The 19,362-nt window shown below is 40.8% G+C and overlaps 1 protein-coding gene across 2 annotated transcripts in view; it reads right to left on the bottom strand.

The window, feature by feature from the left end:
- Nucleotides 1–10,532, bottom strand: part of LOC131981518 (complexin-1-like) — a 67,343-nt gene extending 56,811 nt beyond the window's left edge. The window contains exons 1-2 of one of the 2 annotated variants that reach the window (XM_059345832.1): nt 9,963–10,532; nt 8,869–8,987 (exon numbers count right to left, since the gene is read on the bottom strand). In XM_059345832.1, the coding sequence (XP_059201815.1) occupies nt 8,869–8,899 (31 nt within the window). In that variant the 5' untranslated portion in view covers nt 8,900–8,987; nt 9,963–10,532. Of the gene's footprint in view, nt 1–8,868; nt 8,988–9,351; nt 9,931–9,962 lie in introns of those variants that run through there. The other variant, XM_059345833.1, reaches the window with a different exon arrangement.
- Between the last annotated feature and the right edge of the window lie 8,830 nt (nt 10,533–19,362).

Genomic DNA, 19,362 nt, shown 5'->3' with positions numbered 1-19,362 from the left:
TCTGCTGTTTTTGCATCTTGCTAACTAAGCTAGCGAGCTAGTTCTAGCGCTAGCTGACAGCCCTCTAGACCAAATATGATGACCTCTGGCAAAAAAACATGTTGGACAATTGAATTAAGTGAACCTTTATCCTTAAATTAATCACTGAAGTTAATTTTTTTTGGTAGTATATAAATAATTTCAAAATCGAACAAAACCAAACAGTTCAACAATGAGAATTCAAAGTCTTCGACTTGCAGCCAAACATTTGATTGTAGATGGACATAAGTTTTGTTTCACAAATGACTTTAAAATCTGTGTCTTGTTATTTTTTTCTCTGCTCTGCACCATAAATGATAAAAGCCACTGTGCTGTGCAGCGGAGGTGTGTAAAGAGGGCAGATATCATTACTGCACATCAATTTATCAGGATTACATTGCCTCCCTTCTTGGCTCATTTCTCTGAATTGGGTTCAAATAGGCTGATACCCGCCATAAAACATTATTCTTATGTGCCAAGTCAGCTGAAAGCCAGTTAAGTGTGAAGAAACTCATTTGAATTGCTCACAGAGACTGCCCACCCATGCGCAAAGGTTTTATATGAAATCCAGCAGGAAGCGTATGTCATATAGAAATGACATGTCATGTTATCTAAGCTTTGGGTTAAACTCTGGTAAGGTGGGATACAGATGTTAATGGCCTGATTGAAATGAATTGGGAGCACAAACAGCATTTTGCAAGTATTGTGAAAACAAGCAATATTTGAAACATTAAGTTATTTATGTGAAGAAATGAGAGGCATTGATAAGTGTTGTAATACCACAGGCACACTGATGTGACTGCTATGGCGTAAAAATCCAATTTCAACTCCACTTTCTGTCGATTAAATCAAAGCTTTACATAAAAAGAAAAATGATGTAGCTATGCAATGTGAATGACTGTGTCCCACAGCTCTTCTAAAGGCATTGCCCATATCACCCTCATTAGCAGAGAGTGGGCAGAGCTAGATGGATAGAGGGCAAAGAAGAAAAAAAAAGGAAGATGAAAAGGGAAATGACATGGAGATGAGCAAAGGCAGGTCATGCAGAATATGACATGCAAAGCCACTAATATATGAAGGTTTGTTTAACTCATCCTTTGGGAGAGGGGATGTACATTATGTGTGAAATATCCATATCAGGGTTAAAAAGAGTCACATTTAAGACTTAAAAATCAGAATGGGGCTCTATTTTTCTCTTTGAACAAGTAAACAAATAACAGGCCATATAGCCACCAGGGGTCTGTGAGGTCACACAGGAGTTAAAAATCTCCATATAGCCATATATCCTCCAGGGTTCTTCAGCTAATCCTAATTAATCCTTTAGGATAATTATGTTTCATGTCCTATGTGTCCACACTACCAGAGCACGGGGAATTGCCTCATACAGTATAGCACATTACATCTTCACAGTTACACTATCAATATTATGCACACTTTACAATGAATGGTAGCAGTAGGTGATATATGCAATATAATCAAAGTATCCCCACTTGCTCGACGTGCGATGTAGTAAATGACAATGGCGAAGTACACATTGTCACAGCATGACTCTGTCTTATCTCCTTCTAACAGACACTGGACTCCCCAACCCATCCAGGCCACTCTTTTCTGGGCCAGTGTGTGTGACCTATAAGGAGTGTGTTTTTGTATCTGAAGAGAAGCAGCGAACAGGGAAAGAGCCTGGAAAGAATGAAAGAAGTGAAGCGCCAAAGGGAGTTTATATGTGGCTGCTAGATGATTGTAGCAGTGTCCGTGCATCAGTGTTGGGGGCCGGTCACATAAAAGTCCAGCCCCCCACCTCCGGTCTTACCGGAGTAATCAGCTGTTTTATCTGCACTGATGACATAATGTTTGCATCAATAGCCAAATCGGTAACACTGTTTGACGTGTTTCCATGAATTCATAATGTTGCAGTTTGTAATTAATCATAAGTTGTGATCCAAATCGTAGTTCATCCAGTTTGTTTGCCAGAGACCAATAGCAAACAATAGCTGTGTTTCCATTACAGTCGAAAAAAAATTTGAAGTGAAATTTTAAAGTGAAATTTTGAAACGAAATTTTGAAAGTACCTATTCAACAAAATTCTAATAAGGGACTGGTTTGAGTAAATAAACAAAGCAGCAAAACATACTTAGGTCAGAAGATGGCAGTGTAATGTATTGCTGTAAGCTAATTCATCAGTTAATAGTAGAATGGTAAATGGACCTGCACTTAGAGAGCGCTTTTCTAGTCGCTTTGCGACCACTCAAAGCGCTTTACACTACAGACTGCGCTCATTCACCCTTTCACACACACATTCATACTGGTGGCAGAGGCTACCCTAAACGGTCCCATCTGCCACCATTGGGAATTCATTCACACACCGATGAACACAGCATCGGGAGCAATTTTGGGGTTCAGTATCTTGCTCAAGGATACTTCGGCATGTAGGCTGCGATGGTCAGGGATCGAACCACCAACCCTTCGGTTGGGGGAAGAAGAAGAGGTAACACAAGAGAGAAAAAACAAAAACAGAGGATACTATTCAGACAACTTTGGCCACCCAAGAGGGAAAGTGGAGAGAAGTCTTCAGGAATTTGTTTCAATTGGGCAATTAATACTTGTCCTTCGTGTCAGTTTGGAAACAGCTGATTAGCGATGTAAGTTAAATGTTCGCTACGTCAGAACTTGGAAAAATCGTTTCCATCTCCAGTTTAGTGCATTAACTTTTTTTTTTTTTTTTAATTCTGGTGTTTCCATCAAGCTTTGCTCAAATCTTTTAATCATCTAAATGCCCATAGAAATTTGTTGACGGGAACACAATTGCCAAGGAAAAATTCTAGCTAGTGCTAGCTGAGTAGTTTGAGTAGCTTTAGCCTCGCCCTCCTCTCTTCCTCCCTCTTAAAGCCTATATAAGCCTATAAATACTGTTTTGTTAAATTTAACTTGGTTTTTATTTCCCCATTTTTACATACAAAATTAAAATAGTTCCAACTGAAACCACTTATGAATATAAACAAGAATGTTTTAATGTAAACATCTGTTGCAGGGACTATAGTCTCATCACATTGGTGTGACTGTATATATTAAAGGATTTAATTAATTTTAAAAATATTGAGATGTATCCTGTGATATAGCCTAAACATATTCCAATTTCATTTATAGGCCATATTGCCCAGCCCTAGAGTGTAGGTTTGCATAATTAGACCTACACCATTTATCCCTTCACTAGAACATATTTTTTGACACTACAAGCACGCAAATAATTTAAATCCAAGCTCTGTCTTTGTTTACTCCAAGATCATGTCCAATATCACCCCAAACCCAGATCGATTTCTTCAATCCATTCTGTCTCATCTCAAAAAATTATAGAAATCCATTCAAAGGGCAGCTGTAGCCTCTGGCTAGTAACTGATAGGTCCTCGGTTCAGTTCTCTGACCTTCATCGGTTGAGCAAAACTCTCATTGAGAGAGATCATTGAGAGAGTCATCTGTGCTCAATAAACATGTCCTGGATGAATAAAGGTTATATCCACATGGCCTTGTCAGAGGGAATAACTTCTGCAGTAACAGCAACCTCGCTCAAAATACGCACTTATAAAAGCAGCAACATGAAATATGTCTTAAAATATTTAGTTTCAAAATGATATTGGATTGACTGAGTGTTTAGTTTGAGAAAATGCATATTTTCTTCCTAACAAAATAAGACAATGTAGCTCTATCAGAAGCTGGAGCCATAGGAAATAAGTCACGAAGAGGAATTCAAACTTGAAACTGATTGGCAGCACTGTGACATTTCTGTTATTTTAGTCCCTCAAATCCCTGACTCAGTGTGTATTTCTGTGTAAGTATCCTGCCCAAATGCTCTCCTGTGCAACCACTGTTATTATCCAGTGTTATTTTCTGTTGATTCACAGAAGTTTGCTGTCTTAGAGAATGTTTACATCCGTCCATGTATGTGTGTAAAAGGCTCAACAGCAGGTTCACTTCTCCCAGTGTTCCTTCAGCGTTACCCAACTGTGTCTTTCAGCTGAGCGGGAGGTCTGTCGCATCCCACTGATTACGACTCCCTGTCTGTGTGTGTGTGTGTGTGTGTGTGTGTGTGTGCTTGGCCTTGTTTATCAGTATGTCAGTGGGTTTGAATTGGATGTTTTTGTCCTGGTGGTGCGTGTCAGTGTTCATGTGTTTGTGTGTTGCACTCCAATTTTGTGTTGTTCTGTGTGTTTGTGTCAGCATCACCACCTCTCTCTGTGTCCTTCTTGCACCACACATACACACACACACACGCACTTATTTTATCATCGAATGCCATAAAGCCGACTACTAAGGTCCACCAAAGTCTCTCTGTCTGTCTGTCACACACTTGCTGCTCTCTCTGTGTCTCTCTCTCTCTCTCTCTCTCTCTCTCTCTATCTCTCTCTCTCTCTCTTGCCCCACACAACCAAACACTAAATCACACACACACATGCACACACACACGCCCCAGTTTCCCCTGTGGCTGCCTGATTGAGGTTTCCTTGCCTCGCCCTTTAGATTTACTGTAATCGCTGAAGGAGGGAGGGAGGAAAGAAATGGAAGTAAAATTGAAAGATGTAGGAGCAAAGAGGGGATTGAAAGACTGATGGAGTAAAAGTAGAGAGAGTTAGAGAGCTGTGCAGGGAGGGAGGGGAGTGATGAGGGACTGAGAGAGGTGGCAAAGGAAGGTGAAACAAAGGTAGGACGAAACATGACTGAAAATGAGTAAGGGTAGGAGGAGGTTATGCTAGAGGGAGAAAGGAGTTGAGAACAGAATGATGAATGAAGGAATGATAGCAGTAGAGGATGAAAGAGGAGAAACTCCGAAGCCGCAGAGGATAGAAAACATCTCCCATTAAATGGAGATTACAGCTCCTGCCGGTCCAGAGTGCAGCACAACTTTACAACCTCTGCCGTCAGCCGCTGATGATATAACACCCAGTTTTAAAGATCAATTTGTCACTTTTCATCTCCTCCTACACCTCATTCTCCTCCTCCTCTTCCGCCGAGGCTGAGGGCAGAGATGCCAGAGGAGGAGGAAGGAGGAGGAGGAGGAGAAGGAGGGGGGGCTGCAGCTTCATCGAGAGAAAGAGGTGAGAAAGCTGACTTCTGTTTACGAGCAGTTTTGATGATGTCATCTGTAATAAATCTTCCCCTCTTTCCCTGCATGGTATCCCGTCTTTGCAAAAAGAGCCCTACACACACACACACACACACACACACCAACCACACACACACACACACACACACACACATTGCTCTAACTGCCCAGCAGGCAGAATCAATCCTTTTGTCCTTACTTTTCTCTCTAGATTTCTCTGATAAGATACTGTATCGCCAGTGGTTCTTAAAATGTGGTTCAAGGACTCCTACAGTCCTCGAAGTGGATCTTCAGGGCCTGATTTTATTCAGTATAGATTAAAGAACCAATCAGCTTGTGGACGCTTGGTCAGGGCTCCTTGGTTTTAAATCACACAGGGTACTCTATTAGCATGATGTCTACATTTGCAGGGCTGCCTAAGGCAGTCAAGTGACTGAAGAATAAAGAGTGATAAAGTCTGCATAGGGAGGCAGTTGGGGTGGTTGGATAAGTCAGACAAACACAGGACCTTGAGCCAGAAAAAAAGACGATGAGAATTTTAGATTGTCCCTGTCAGTCTTGATTGGAAGGTATGATGTTTCGGTCACAACAAAAAGACTCACAGCGAGGTTTATCGCCGAATATGTGTTACAAGAAGCCTAGGGAAGGGAGTGACAATGTGCAGGGCTAGTAGCTTAACTACCCCAGTAAGATTACTGTCAACCAGTAAGCACTAGTCAGTCACAATAGTTATGGTAAATGGTAAATGGACTTCAGTTGTATCTTACTTCTCTAGTCAGAGCGACTTTTACTCTACAGATCATCATTTCACTCATTCACGCACACATTATTACACTGGTGGCCGAGGCTGCATGGTGCCACCTGCGCATCAGTAACTGACCACACTCACTCATTCATTTTTTTACTTGGACGTCCTAGGTTGTCACTGGAGTTTTAACCTCTTAAGCCTTTTCCCTTCACCATGCTCCTTGAAGTAGGTGGAGTTGTGCCACTCCTCTTTTGTATGAACCAGCTAAAACAACCAGCACAATCTTTTCTTTTATTCTGGTACAGACTTTTAATGCTCTCTACAGATAAACTATTCATCTTCTGGGGGCCCTTAACATGGAAAACTTTGGGCACTTCTGATCTATGACTTGCATTTCAAAGGTTCAAAGGGTCATTGATGAAAGAGAGGAGTGCTGCCTCGGTGCCACCCGAGACAACCTTGCTCTTCACTGTATAAAACAGACAGAATACAAATCACGGCGTAGATGGGAGCAGATGGAGTGTGAGTTTCTCCTCAGAGCGCAAAGAGAGAGAGAGAGAGAGAGAAGTGAGATAATAGCCCACAGCTAATCCACTGCACACTGAAAACTCATTACTCCTTAAGAAGAAAACAAAAAAAAAGCGTGCTCCCCAAGACGGAAAGAAATACTCTGCTAAAGGTGAAGGCCCTGACACAGACGGCCTGCTTTCCTTATGTGTGAAATTTCTTTTATGCACAGTTCAGCGGATTTGACTCGTCTTTATTGATAAGGAGCTTTGTGCGCGCCTGGTGGTGGGCACCTGCACCTACACACACACACACACACACACACACACACACACACACACACATACACATTTAAATACATGATGAACACGCAGCTACTGTACTTAACAAAAACAAACATAGCCACAGAGACCAGCCGCCTTAAAGCAACATACCAGAGTGTTTGCAGGTTTAAGCTCCTTAACTGCAAATCATGTAGACATTATGCCTCAATCAATGCCTAGTGTTAAATACATGTTATAACATTTTATACTTTGGGATGTATATTTTTCTCAGTATTTCTGGTTACTATTGACTTTCATTAATTTCTGTTTGATATAAAATCTATTAGCAGTCTCTTGAAACCTGCTAGTGCTAAGTAATCGATCATAACAAGTATGAAGTCTGCATGAAATGATAAAATGAGCATAGTTTTACAAATTGGCAGGTGGTGATGTAAAGTAAAAACGGTTTGGGGTAAATGCAAACACATGCAAAACCTCTGTTTTGGACATTTGAAAGGTAATTTTGGGTACAAGCGATTCAAATCCCTTTGAAGCATTTTATGAAAATATCAGTGAAACTGCCTAAGACAAGCAATTGTTTCTCTGCTTGAAGTGGTAAGTAACTTTTAAGGTAATGAGAAAATCCAATTGATTTTAGGTGCATGAATCCAATGGAGACTATGATTGTAATCCATACAGATAGTTAAAAGTTAATAACCGAAAAAATACAGTTATATAAATCAAAATATGTCCTGGGGAAGAGAGCATTTGCTAAATTAAAAAAAAAAAAAAAAAGGCAAATTTGTCCAATGAGCCTGTAGTAATCAGACCTACTACAGCAGACTGTAGCAGTATTGTGGTCGGCTATCACTTAAATAATGACAAACACCTGCCCAAGTGACAACACCAAGTCAACTTCATCCAGAAATCTTTTCATACGTTATATGTTAACAAGTATATTTACAACAGAAGTCATACGGTACACAGAATTATGCATAGCACAGCACTAGAACTCTGACAACATTTTCTTAAAAACGAAATAAATTGTGCCAAATATTGCCAAAATAAGTAGGCTATGTTTATTATGTAACTTTAGTTACAAGTTAATTTACATTACGCATGTGATGTAAGTTATGTAATTGACTTAAAGTTAATACTTAAGTAAGTTGACTTAGGCCTACTATCCACCCCAACCTGCTCTGACTTTGTCACTCTTTATACTGCTTCACCTGACTTCTTGCTTTGCTTGTCTTATAACCACCAAAGCCACTAGGGGTAAATACTCTGCATGTTTGAAATACCACAAATGATTTTCAGAGCGGATCCAGTACTTCAGAGTCTCATCATCACCTGATGACATCAACAACAGCAGACCAGGACTGGACTTCCTCTCTACAGACCCACTACAAACAAATCACCAAGCAGTGCCTCTGCTGTGTGAAAACCACTAAGGCCCTTTCACCTTTCACTGCACCATCTGCATATTCATACATAATAACAAGTTGATAGTCCTTCGAAATTCATTACTGCGGTATGATAATCTCATGTCTGGGGAGTCGTTGCAGCACAAGCAATTACAAAATCATTCACATGCCTGCATGCTGGAATGAAATTATTGTAGATTAGATTCTGCCTTGATTATCTTTTTTCCCCTTCAGGTGGAAAATGTGTACTCAGCATGTCAAGATAAGAGTCGCTGCAGCGTCCAGTCAAGAGGCGCCCCTACAAACTGGTTAATGGGAGAACTGAGCCACGGCAAAGACCTGTTTTAACACCTCTTGGTAAGCAGGTTGCACTCACTGGAACATGAAATGCCCTTTTGGCCACAGCAGTTCAGTCTACGTAACAAATCACCAGCCTGTTACAGTAAGCTGTACTCAATGTGCCCCAGGGGCCAAATACACCATGTGTGCAGCAAGCCAGCAGCAGATGTGAAGGAAAAGTGCACACACGGAAGGGAGACCAAAAAGAAATAACACATCAACTGACTTCCACCGCTGCAGCTGTGACTGGAGAGAATAATGATGTGTGAATTTGTGCATCAAGATGTGAAATTGGGGAGGCACTGAATACGCAAAAAGTCGGACCGAAGTTTAAAGGAAAATGAAAACCTCCAGGAGAAGCTGGAACACTATCGCGCTCGCACACACACAAACACACACACACACACACACACACACACACATATATGCATTGAGACTCGGGGATGCAACAGTGAGAAAAAAGGTCGCTCTTACCTCCCAACGCTTGTTTCATAACGAAATTCATGATGATGGCTTTTAATTCCCTGCCTTCCTTGTCCGAGCAATGTTACATTCAATGGTGACAGAAGAGTAGAAGTCCTTTGTAGCCAGATCTGGAAAAAAAAAGATAAAAAAATATTTTTTTTAAAACTTCAACTATTTAATCCTAAAATGTAACAGGAAGACAGCAAGAGCAGTGTGCAAAACAGCATAGTTTTCAGGATGATTGGTCATGTATTTAAATGGCATTAAGCAGGAGAAGGAGGTCCCTTACTTTACACTACTACAGACATGCTCCACATTAAATATTTAAAGAATATTGTAGAAACATTAAACCATCATTTTAGCTCCAATTAAAGCTTGCAAACAGTCACACCTAGGCTTATACAATCTGTATTTCTTCAGTGCGCCAGTTGAAGGACACCAAGGTCAATGGTTCAAATACAACCTGCACACAATGAAAAACAGGAAAAACACCTCAAATCTTTACACCAAATCAGCAGCTATGGCTCGTCATTCCCTTGCAAATGTGGCTCTTTTTCAAGAATCACGGCTGAGTGTTTAGTGCCGGGCACGGACAGGAGTACGTGTCACGACAGTCAGTAATAATCTCGATGTGGTCGAGCTCTGCCAGCAGCCAAGCGAGTTTTGAGAAAGTGCACGGTGCAAGTCCTCAGCTTGGCAGGACAGTCTGCTGTCATGCATGTGGACGCCGGACTAAACCAGTGCTGTGTATTTTTCCGGATCATGTGGTAAAACTTTCCATCCTCCATTGGAGGGACATTGGACTCAGCCATCCCACTCCGGTATCAAAAAAAGAGAAAAGCTGCTCTTACAGTGCGTTAATTAAGCACCAATGCACACTAATGCATGCATGTTTACAGCCACACATGCAGTGAACGTGCAGTAAATATGTTCAACATCGACCTGATTGTGCGTTAGCGTGCAAAGAAATAGAAACGGTGTGAAAGCAGGGATACACATGCACTTCCTTGTTTGATCAGAGCCTTGTTTCAGCACCACCGCGAGTGGATAGCTCCCCAAACCGTTGAATTTCATTGAAGCAGCCGCATCAAGCAGCGATTTACCTCCGTCCGGCGACTGGCTGAAATCCTCCTCACACACTCACACACCAAACAGGGATCAAAGAGCAGAGCTTCAACTGCAGCACCCTCCGGAACGAAGTTATCCTGCAGCAGGCAACAGCAGCACAGGCTAATCTAACTGCTCGTCCCTTGCATCTCCGGCTCCCGGGGCTGGAAAAAGGACGTCCTTGGTGCCTCCTCCTGCCTGCCGCTGCGTCTTCCTGCACACACACACACTCACTCACACGCACGCACGTAGAGAGAAAGAGGAGGAGTAGAGGGGGGGTGGTGGTGGTGGTTTGCGGAGGGTGAAGCAGCTGCCGTTCACACCGTGATGAGAAGGAGCGACTGAATCACATGGAGGAATGGAGAGAGAAACGTCCCACTAACGTCCTCCTGACCGATAGAGAGAGATCAATTATTCAGCCCTGACGCTGGCTGGCTGCTCCGTCCTACAGCCCGCCCCCCTTCTTTGCAACGGGGAGAGGGACTCGGCTTTCCCTTAAAACGGTGGTGCAGAATATACCGGGGACATTATGGGTACGGGCTAAATATGTTGTAGCTGGTTGTCTCTTTGTTTGCCTGCACTGTCTTGTGTAATGTGACACACATTTGGTTTGCATCCAGGAGATGCGTGGTGGAAAAAAATCAAAAGGCTCCTGTGGGCTTCCGTCAATGTTGCTATTGGGGCTTCCAGTGCGTGCTCCTGCCTACACCATATTGTGATTTATTGTATTTGACTTATTACATTATAATTATAATCATCAGGACATACCAGTGGTGTGCAAAGGGGCAGGGGTAAAATGAAAAGAGGCACCCCCTTTTGATACCTGGTGTGTTTCCCCTTTGATGAGACCTGTGTGGCAAAAATGAACCATGGAAGTGTCCTATTACAGCCTGTGGATGCCACTGGTGTAATGCCTAATGCAGATCTTTTAAGTTAAAATGCATACCAAATGATCTTTTAAGTGTTGCTTACTTTCTCTCAGATTTCACACAGTTTTGTTTCAATCTGCGCTGTACTCAGCTAGCTGCATCACTGCAAAACAAAATAGAAACAGCAATATAACCATAATGATCTTTTAGTCTGCTTCTTTATTTTATATCTGTTACTGGATTGCCATCACAGAAGTAGCAAAAACTGCATTTCCGCAAACAGCCACTTGAGGCTGGCTCCAAAAATAAGTCAGTCTCCATAGACCCCCATGTTAAAATGCCCAAATATACTGCTGAAATAATCATATTAAAAACCTAATGCGAAAAAAAGTTTTGGTCTTTATACATAGGTGCCCAAGCTGGCCAGCAGGTCCAAACCAAGAACCTTGTAGCTGTGAGGTGACAGTGCCAACCACCGCACCACCATGCTGATGACTGATGACGTACCCCCTTAACCCCCCAAAAGTGAGCCTATATGTGTCAATATTTGACAAAAAAGATTATAGTATTGTCACAAGATATCACATGTGTGCTTTCTGTAAGAAGCAGTGCAAATGAACCACAAAGGATGTGTTATCCCATGATAGAAAAACTTTTTTTTACTATTCTGCCCCTCTGGGTCGAATTTTTCTGTCATCAAACCTTTCACGTACTCTCAACAAAAACAAAAACTGTGACGATATCCTTCTGCACCAAGTCTCATTAAAGTGCTGCAGGTTTCTCAGGTCCTATGATGGCTACTAGGTGATAATGTGAGGTAGTGTGGCAAGGAGGTATCAGTGATCTGGTGATTGTTATAAATTCTAAGTCTTAGAATTTAGGGAGAACACTACACACTTGCTTTGTCTGATCAGCTGAGTAAATTGTTATTGTTGCATTAATAAATGGGTTCATTTAAGTGTGTATCTTTCATTCACTGTGTAAGCAACATGACTGATGCTCTATGTCATTTCAACTGGATGTTATATACAGTTCTACTGAGCAGAATTCAGTTTGTCACCTAGCTTAATATGGAAATAATGAGCCTACACTGACTTGAGGAGCAGTTTAAATTCCTGAATCACTGACAATACCAAGGTCACTTGCATATTTTACATTTTCTCCCCTAAGTCCATTTCAAATGCAATTCTGAATCTCTACTGAACCGTCAAATGTCTTCGAAGAAACTGGAATTAACAGACTAGTTAGTCCCATTTCTGTATTTCCATTTCACGGGTTGTAACCCATGGGTGCAGAAAAAAAAGCATCTGAATAGACCTGCAACCAATTAGACCAACAAAATGTGACACCCAACCAATTGGAGCAACACAACTTGCGACGTAGCACTGAGTTACACATGCATGAAGTGAGACAGAGGCACTGCAGAATCAGAATCTTAAGTCATGTCTGATCAGCGCTGCCTAGTTTGACAGTTTAATCTGAGTTTCATGAGTTGTGCCAGACGTCAGTCAACCTTTCAAACCTGCTGACTTGCCCAGCGGTTGCTGGAAATCAGTCTGATTCTGAGAGTGATCAGACTCATTTGCCTGAACAAATAAAAATGAGTCATCTTGTGCATGGAAAGGGCTACATGGCATAATGGATATTGTTGATCTACCCAGTGAGCTTGAACCCCAGCAAACAATCATTTGAGCAGGTTTTAGTCCATAATGCCACTTGAGTCCTTTTTGTTTCCAGTTCATAACATTTTTTCTTATCTGGATCTTGTTTTCAGGGAGTTTTACCTGTTTAGCTGATCTTTTCAGTGACATAACCAATTCACTATTCAACTTTTTTCCTAAAAAATGATGTGTTCTGCAAATGTATGCAAAGCAGTGACACTAAAAGTTAACATCCTACGCCCTTTGAGCTGTGTCTCATTTAGCCTCCCATTCAGCATTCACCTACGTTCTTTGGTTTGGATGATTTGTATGTAAATCGTGCCAGGCCCTCCACTATTCAGCTGTATAACAGGGACTTGACATGTTTCCAGGAATTAGACTGCATGTAGAGAATTTTAATCCCCGCTCTCATTTTATCTCACCTGTTCACTTCATTTGAGAAATATCAGTTACAAAAGGTTGAACAGCATGCCAAACTGAGGCAATTAGGCTTCCTTCATTCTCCGACCAGGTATTTTCCCCAAATACTGTGGCTCAGACAGAGATAAAGTTAAGGTGATTCAAGGATTTATTTACTTGGTTTTATGAGTGCAACTGTACATACATGAAGCATGTTGCACAGCTAAGATGTCTTCACAGAAATCCCTGCCTGTACAAAATGATGTAGGAAAAGCAAAAGGTATTACCTGTTGGGAGCTATTGTGTACCAAGCTTTACGGTTTAAAGCAGCACATGGCAAGGTTTTACACCAAATTCACCCATTTAATCAAAAGCAGGACAGCAGCAGAGGAGGGATGAGATGGGTTAACTCTGGCATGGGGTTTGGACTTTATTTGGATTTGTTACACCTGCAGTCATACATGTATTTAACTTTGAAGTGAAACTGAAGAGCAAACAGTAAAATGTCTAAATATTGCCAATGCTAAATCTTTACCTTTTTTTCTTCTTTTCCTTCTCATCCATTTGGCTTCTTTTGATATAAAGCATCAAAGACCAGCTGAGCAGATCAGCACAGGCACATTGTGTTCATGTAACCTTACAGGATTTCTGGAAGTCCTTAAACTTCAAAGTGACCTCTCCTTTTCATTTTTGCACAAACCTGCTGAATGCAGCTTTCATACTCAGGCTACAGACGTCGTTTTTCAAGGGGTCTATTTCTTCTTTCTTTCTCTTGCAACTCTGTATAGTTTTTTAGAGCATGCAAGGATTTGCATACTAAGGTTGATTCTTGCATTCCTAAAGTCTGACCACTTAAACTCCATAAACAGATTCCTGCATATAAATGCTGAATCTGAGGGTAATGTTCCGAAATGCAATCTAAGAATCTGTCAGCTATTCAACTTTTTAATTTGTGTTTTTAAAAAAATGTATCTTAATGTGTATACAGAGCATCAATTCAGTTGTACATTCAGCCTCAAGTAACTAATCAAACTGTGATAAATGGCTGATGCACAAAACAGAAAGTCTTGGCTTGGTTATCCATTATCCACATATGCACTGGCTGCACCAGAATCCCAGAAATATTGGTTGTTGCCCCCAGAGGCTAAATTGTTGACCAACCGGTCGAGACTGGTTTCTGAGAATTCTGGTCAGAAAACAAGTACAGGAAGTGACTATTGTGATAAGGAAACTGCTTTGTAAAATGTTGTAATTTCAATCCAGACATTAAGGCAGATTATCAGCCAACCAGGCCCTGAGCCGGCCAATGACAGTCGTTTATCTCATAGAAGGCGAGACAGGACGACTGACATCCAGCATGAAGGGCGCCACTTGTGTCACTCTGCAATATGCCATGCACATCTTTGCCCTGATTGGTTGTAGGTCGAGTCAGAGACATTTTGGTGTGTGCCTGTTGATAATGCCCCTGAGAGTACAAAAATGAAACAACATGCATCTGCAAATTAATGTAGTGATGCCAGGCTAGTGCTCAATGCATGATTCTGTTGGTGATCTCCATTTATCTCTGTTATCTTCAACTGTCAAATGTTGCCCCTCAGGGATGCTATTGGCCAAAACGGAGGTCATTTGCGTCCACCCACCAGCCTCTGTGTCTCCCCTCCATCAGCCTCTCAGATGACTATTGATCAGGAGCTAAGATCAATAGTAACTCACATTAAGTGATTTTTTTCAAGCAATTTCTGTTATTTCAGTATTGCATCGCCAATGGGACTCTGTTTGATTTGCATGATGTCTTCTGATCAATCTTATTGATCAGTTACAGCTCTGTAAATGCATGGAACATGTGGCTGTGTGGCACCATCGTCGTGACTGAAAGCCTCTCTGGTGTTGGTGGTCCCTCTTGAAGTTAGTGTATTCTGCAAAACTGATCCTCTTTAATGTGGAAATTCACGATGAGAATCCATTGACTGATAAGTCCGGAAGAAATTTTTACTCAGACAGCCATCACATTTAAAAATAGCAAGTGTTTCCTTATTTCATTCACCCATTAAATGAACAAGCTGTCAATCATACAGCAAACACGTTGTTATTTATATATCTGGTTGTTGTTACTTTTATGAGACACTCTGTGACTGACACTCAAAACTCTATTCTTCAAAGAGTTATTATACAATGTGGAGGATGTCCTTAAAAACTCAAATGTATGAAAATGAGACTTGAAGTGGTTAAATTTATTTTAGGTGAATTGCACGAAATACTACTTTATCACTTAATGTGTTTTATCTGGTTTGTATTTCAGTTTCAAACTAGAGTTTGAATGATTGTTCATGGACATGATTTAAAGTCTATCATTGGTGACAAGTGGGCTTTTTCAAGCTTTATAACATGTTTTTCCAGCTGTTTGGAATGTTATGAAATGAAATATGTGTTATCAGCAGTAAACAGCCCTTAACTATGGACTAATAGGGGTCTGCTTCACCTGCTGGCAGGTTGAGAAAGTTATTATCAGCCCATCAAAACAACTTATCTTAGGTTAGGGCAGAAAACTAAACAAACATAAAATAAATAAATGCACGTAAACGGTGGAAAGTCTTTGTTTGTTTCACCCATCCACCTCACCTTGCACCTGCTATAAGAGCGACTTTTTGTGTTCTACTTCACTTTCGTCACTTCTGCTTTGGGCTTTGGCCATGTTCGTAATTACTATGGTCGGTAGAGAGCGTTGCTAAACAGCACATTGAATGGGCTGATAACAACCTACTAGCCTACCAGCAGGTGGAGCGGGCCTCTACTGGCCCATACTTATTGGTGGATTTGCGTTGATAACATCCATTCAATCGTCTGATAACATTCAAATTGGTTTTTTTTTGTGTGGGTGAATGCAGATACCTTGCAAACTTTCAGAGGCTGGACAATCATGAAAAAGTAACTTTTATTGCTAACTTTGAATCCAGTTTCAGCCCTGAACTTAACCTGATGCAATATCCCTGAGAACTTAGTTGAAAGGAGCAACTAAATGAAAACCTCTCTTCCTCCTGGGCACACTTTTGTTGCGAGGGCCGAGAGCAAGAGCACACACCATCATACACTCCCCTCTTGCACGTACTCCCCTGATGTCTTGTTAATTCTACTCAGGCCCACTCTAATGTACTGCATTCTCCCTTTCTCTCTGACTGTGTCTCGTCTTTCTGCGCACACACACAGAGGAGTTGGTGGTAGGTCTTTTGTTATCAGCCAGGAGTAACAGTAATGCTGCACTGAGTCACAGACATCAGAGGATCCCCACTGACCTGCCCAAGCTATTCTGTGCATTTAAGTGGCGCGGTGGCCTCTATATCATCCTGAGTAGGCTGCAAGAAGCTGCTGACGTGTTGCATTTATTCCCCTGTGTGATTACTGATCTGTGCTCAGGCCACAGATTTCCCCAGAGGACAATATGGAAGGCTAACCTTGTGGGGACCAGTGATGTTAATACCCCGATAGGTTGGTGAGTCCCCATAAAGTTGCTGTGGGAACATGTTTCGTCCCTGCAATATGATTATTTGAATTGTACTCTCATAAAAACTCATCAATCAAAGCTGCAAGTTATAGAAACTATTACTAAAGCACATAGTCAATACAACAAAACTTTTCTAAAAACATTGAATAGTATATATATATATATATATATATATATATATATATATATATATATACACACACTGGAGGAATCAAAGCTTTATAAATATGCATTCACAGTGACTGATCTTGCATTATTGAATTGCTCACCATGAAGTGCCTTGGAGTTTGATGTGTTTTTCTCATAATAAAAGACAAAAAGACATCCCAGTTTTAAGAGGTGCTATCCTCCACCTCAGCAGAATTACAAGTCTCTCTGAGCTCACACATTTATTGTGAAGGATGAAGTAGATCAAAACAGAAATGAATTGTTGTGGCTGGTAGTGGCTTTGTAGTTAAATCACAGATGTTCAGGTTGCCATGTGGGTATACAGCCTGCAGAGCGAGGATGGATTTAAAGTTTTGGTGGAGAAGAAAACATCCAATTTATTGTTGCTCTTACAGTATTATCAGACTAGCTCTACAGTTACAGTAACGACAGTAACTGGTAGCTAGTTTTAGGTTAGCCTCTCTAGAGAACTAGCAGCTTAACCTTCTGTGTTTTGTTCACTCGAGTCAATAAGTCAATCTCAGCGATTAGCATTAGTTGGAATCGACTGTAGAAATGAAGCAGTTGTACTCCATCATCTCTTAAGTCTGTCAGCTCACTAAAGCTGAAGGGAAAGCTGCGTTGAGAAATGGACAAATGTGCTCACAGTCAATACATGCATGTTCATATCAGTGGGGTCGGATGATTTGTCCACTGCAGGGTCACAGCAGCAGCAAACCACTTAGATGAAAATTTAAGGGCAACCATAGCCAACAAATGTCTCTAAAAATGAGTTGCATGAAATCACCATGAGGAGTTTGTCAGGGAAAACGCTTAGATCCCAAAGTGTTTGCCCTTGAGCATTTAAGTATTTCTTTGTCTTTAGTAACTATTTTCTTCAAAAAAATTTAAGGGACCCTTACCACTCTTTTAAGGCGGCCGTCACACATCCATGAATGTAACAATGGCAAATACTCTCCTCCTGTTCCCTTCCATTCTATGACAGCAAAGGGGTGAAGACAATATTTGCTTGCGAGTTCAACACTGAACTCTTTAATCAATAATAAAGCAGTGTGTGTGGTGGACACCACTTGATTGTCAAAGAGAATGCAAACCAAAGCGTCTCACATCCTGTACTGCCAACATTCAACCCTTGCTTACGTTTTGTGTATATGTGACTGTAGCCTAAAAGGGACATTTTTTGTGGAACATGAGTTTATAAATGTATGTGGATTGAAGAGGAGGAGGATATAAATGTTTTCAACGTTCTGTTTGTTTGAATCAAGACCTTTTGGAGAGTATGGATTTGACCATCAGTATATTTATAAAATCTCAACCAAAGCAGCATTGTAACCTCCTTCATGGGAGCACTAGAAACTGTGTGGCTAGCTACCACAATGTTAGCATTTCTTTGTCTCATATAATAACATTCTCAATAACAGCTTTGTATGATTTGCCATGCAAACTATTACAACACGGTTCCTATGACGTCCTGCCTGTTGATGGTTGTTGTTTTAACCCCGATTGCTTTTTTACACACATTGTTAATGTTGTGATACAGAACTTTTGCTAGGGTTTAGGCATTCAATTAAATGTAGGCAACAAAACCACTTATTTAAGGTTATTTATATATATATGGTATGATGAAGAAAGCTCTTATAAGTAAGAACTCCAAAACAAAATATAATACTTTTGTACAGGTAAGAAGACTTAATTTCCACAGTTTGAGTACTGTCCAATGTAAAACATAGATTAACATTACAGCATAAAAAAGGTCCTGCATACCCACACAGGTGTTTCCAGTTATTCCAGCTGATTAGACCTTGTTAAGTGAGGCTTTGTTTGGAATTAAATGAGTGCACCAAAGTCCACGCACTGAAACAAGAAGAAAATGTGATATGATTTGATGTTGGGAGCTGAAATCCATTGCTTAAAAAGCTGTGAGTGACAGAGCAGCTGAAACATCAAGAAAAGCTGAAGATTTTGACAAGTTAACAGCCAACAAAGAGAAACTGCCAGATTGCTGATGTCTAATCAGCCAATCACAGTCACAGCTGTGTTCAGACTGTGTCAAGGCACTGACAAAGTCACAGTTAGAAAATAAAAAGTCCCGTATTGCTGTTTTGTTTTTTCTTTTTGTAGAGAAGTATAGAAGGCTTTGCTGAAGATATTGATAAACCTCAAATATATGCACAATAAAAACTGCCTTTATCTGTGTTTTAAGTAATGTTAAGGGTCAGATAAAATTGGACAGTACGCTTCTTCTGTTGGTTAAATTTGTGAATATTTTGGGCCTTTTGGTTTCGATGTTCGGAAGGAAAAACTCAGCATTTATCTTTTCAAAGATGCCTTATATCATATAGTGGGGCGGATTAGCTGAACAATCGTTCACTTTGTGATAAAAGCATGAAATTTGGTAGATGTGTTGGTGAATATGTTTCAAACAAATCTGGATATTGGGCCACCTCAAAAGCGCCCCCTAGTGGCCGTGGCAGGCATTTGTTATACAAATAAATCAATGATGAATAAAAACTGCCCTTTTAATAATACCAACTGGTGATGAATTGTATATTGTTGGAAAGCCTGATTAGTCACCTTTACAACGAGGTACAGCTTGTAAGGATCGTGCATTCATGGAATGAGCAACGGGGCTAAACGTGTGCGTAGCACCCCCCAAAAATGTGCATCCCCTGTGGGGCGGATTAGCTCAATAAATCACAAGAATTGTTTATTTTGTGATAGAAGCACACAATTTGGTGGATGTGTTGGTGGATATGTTTCAAACAAATCTGTATATGAAGCCATCGCAAATTCGCCCCCT

This window comes from Centropristis striata, chromosome 12, assembly GCF_030273125.1.
Source record: "Centropristis striata isolate RG_2023a ecotype Rhode Island chromosome 12, C.striata_1.0, whole genome shotgun sequence".
In the NCBI taxonomy this organism is placed as follows: Eukaryota; Metazoa; Chordata; class Actinopteri; order Perciformes; family Serranidae; genus Centropristis; species Centropristis striata.
This window is presented reverse-complemented; position numbering and strand designations above follow the sequence as displayed.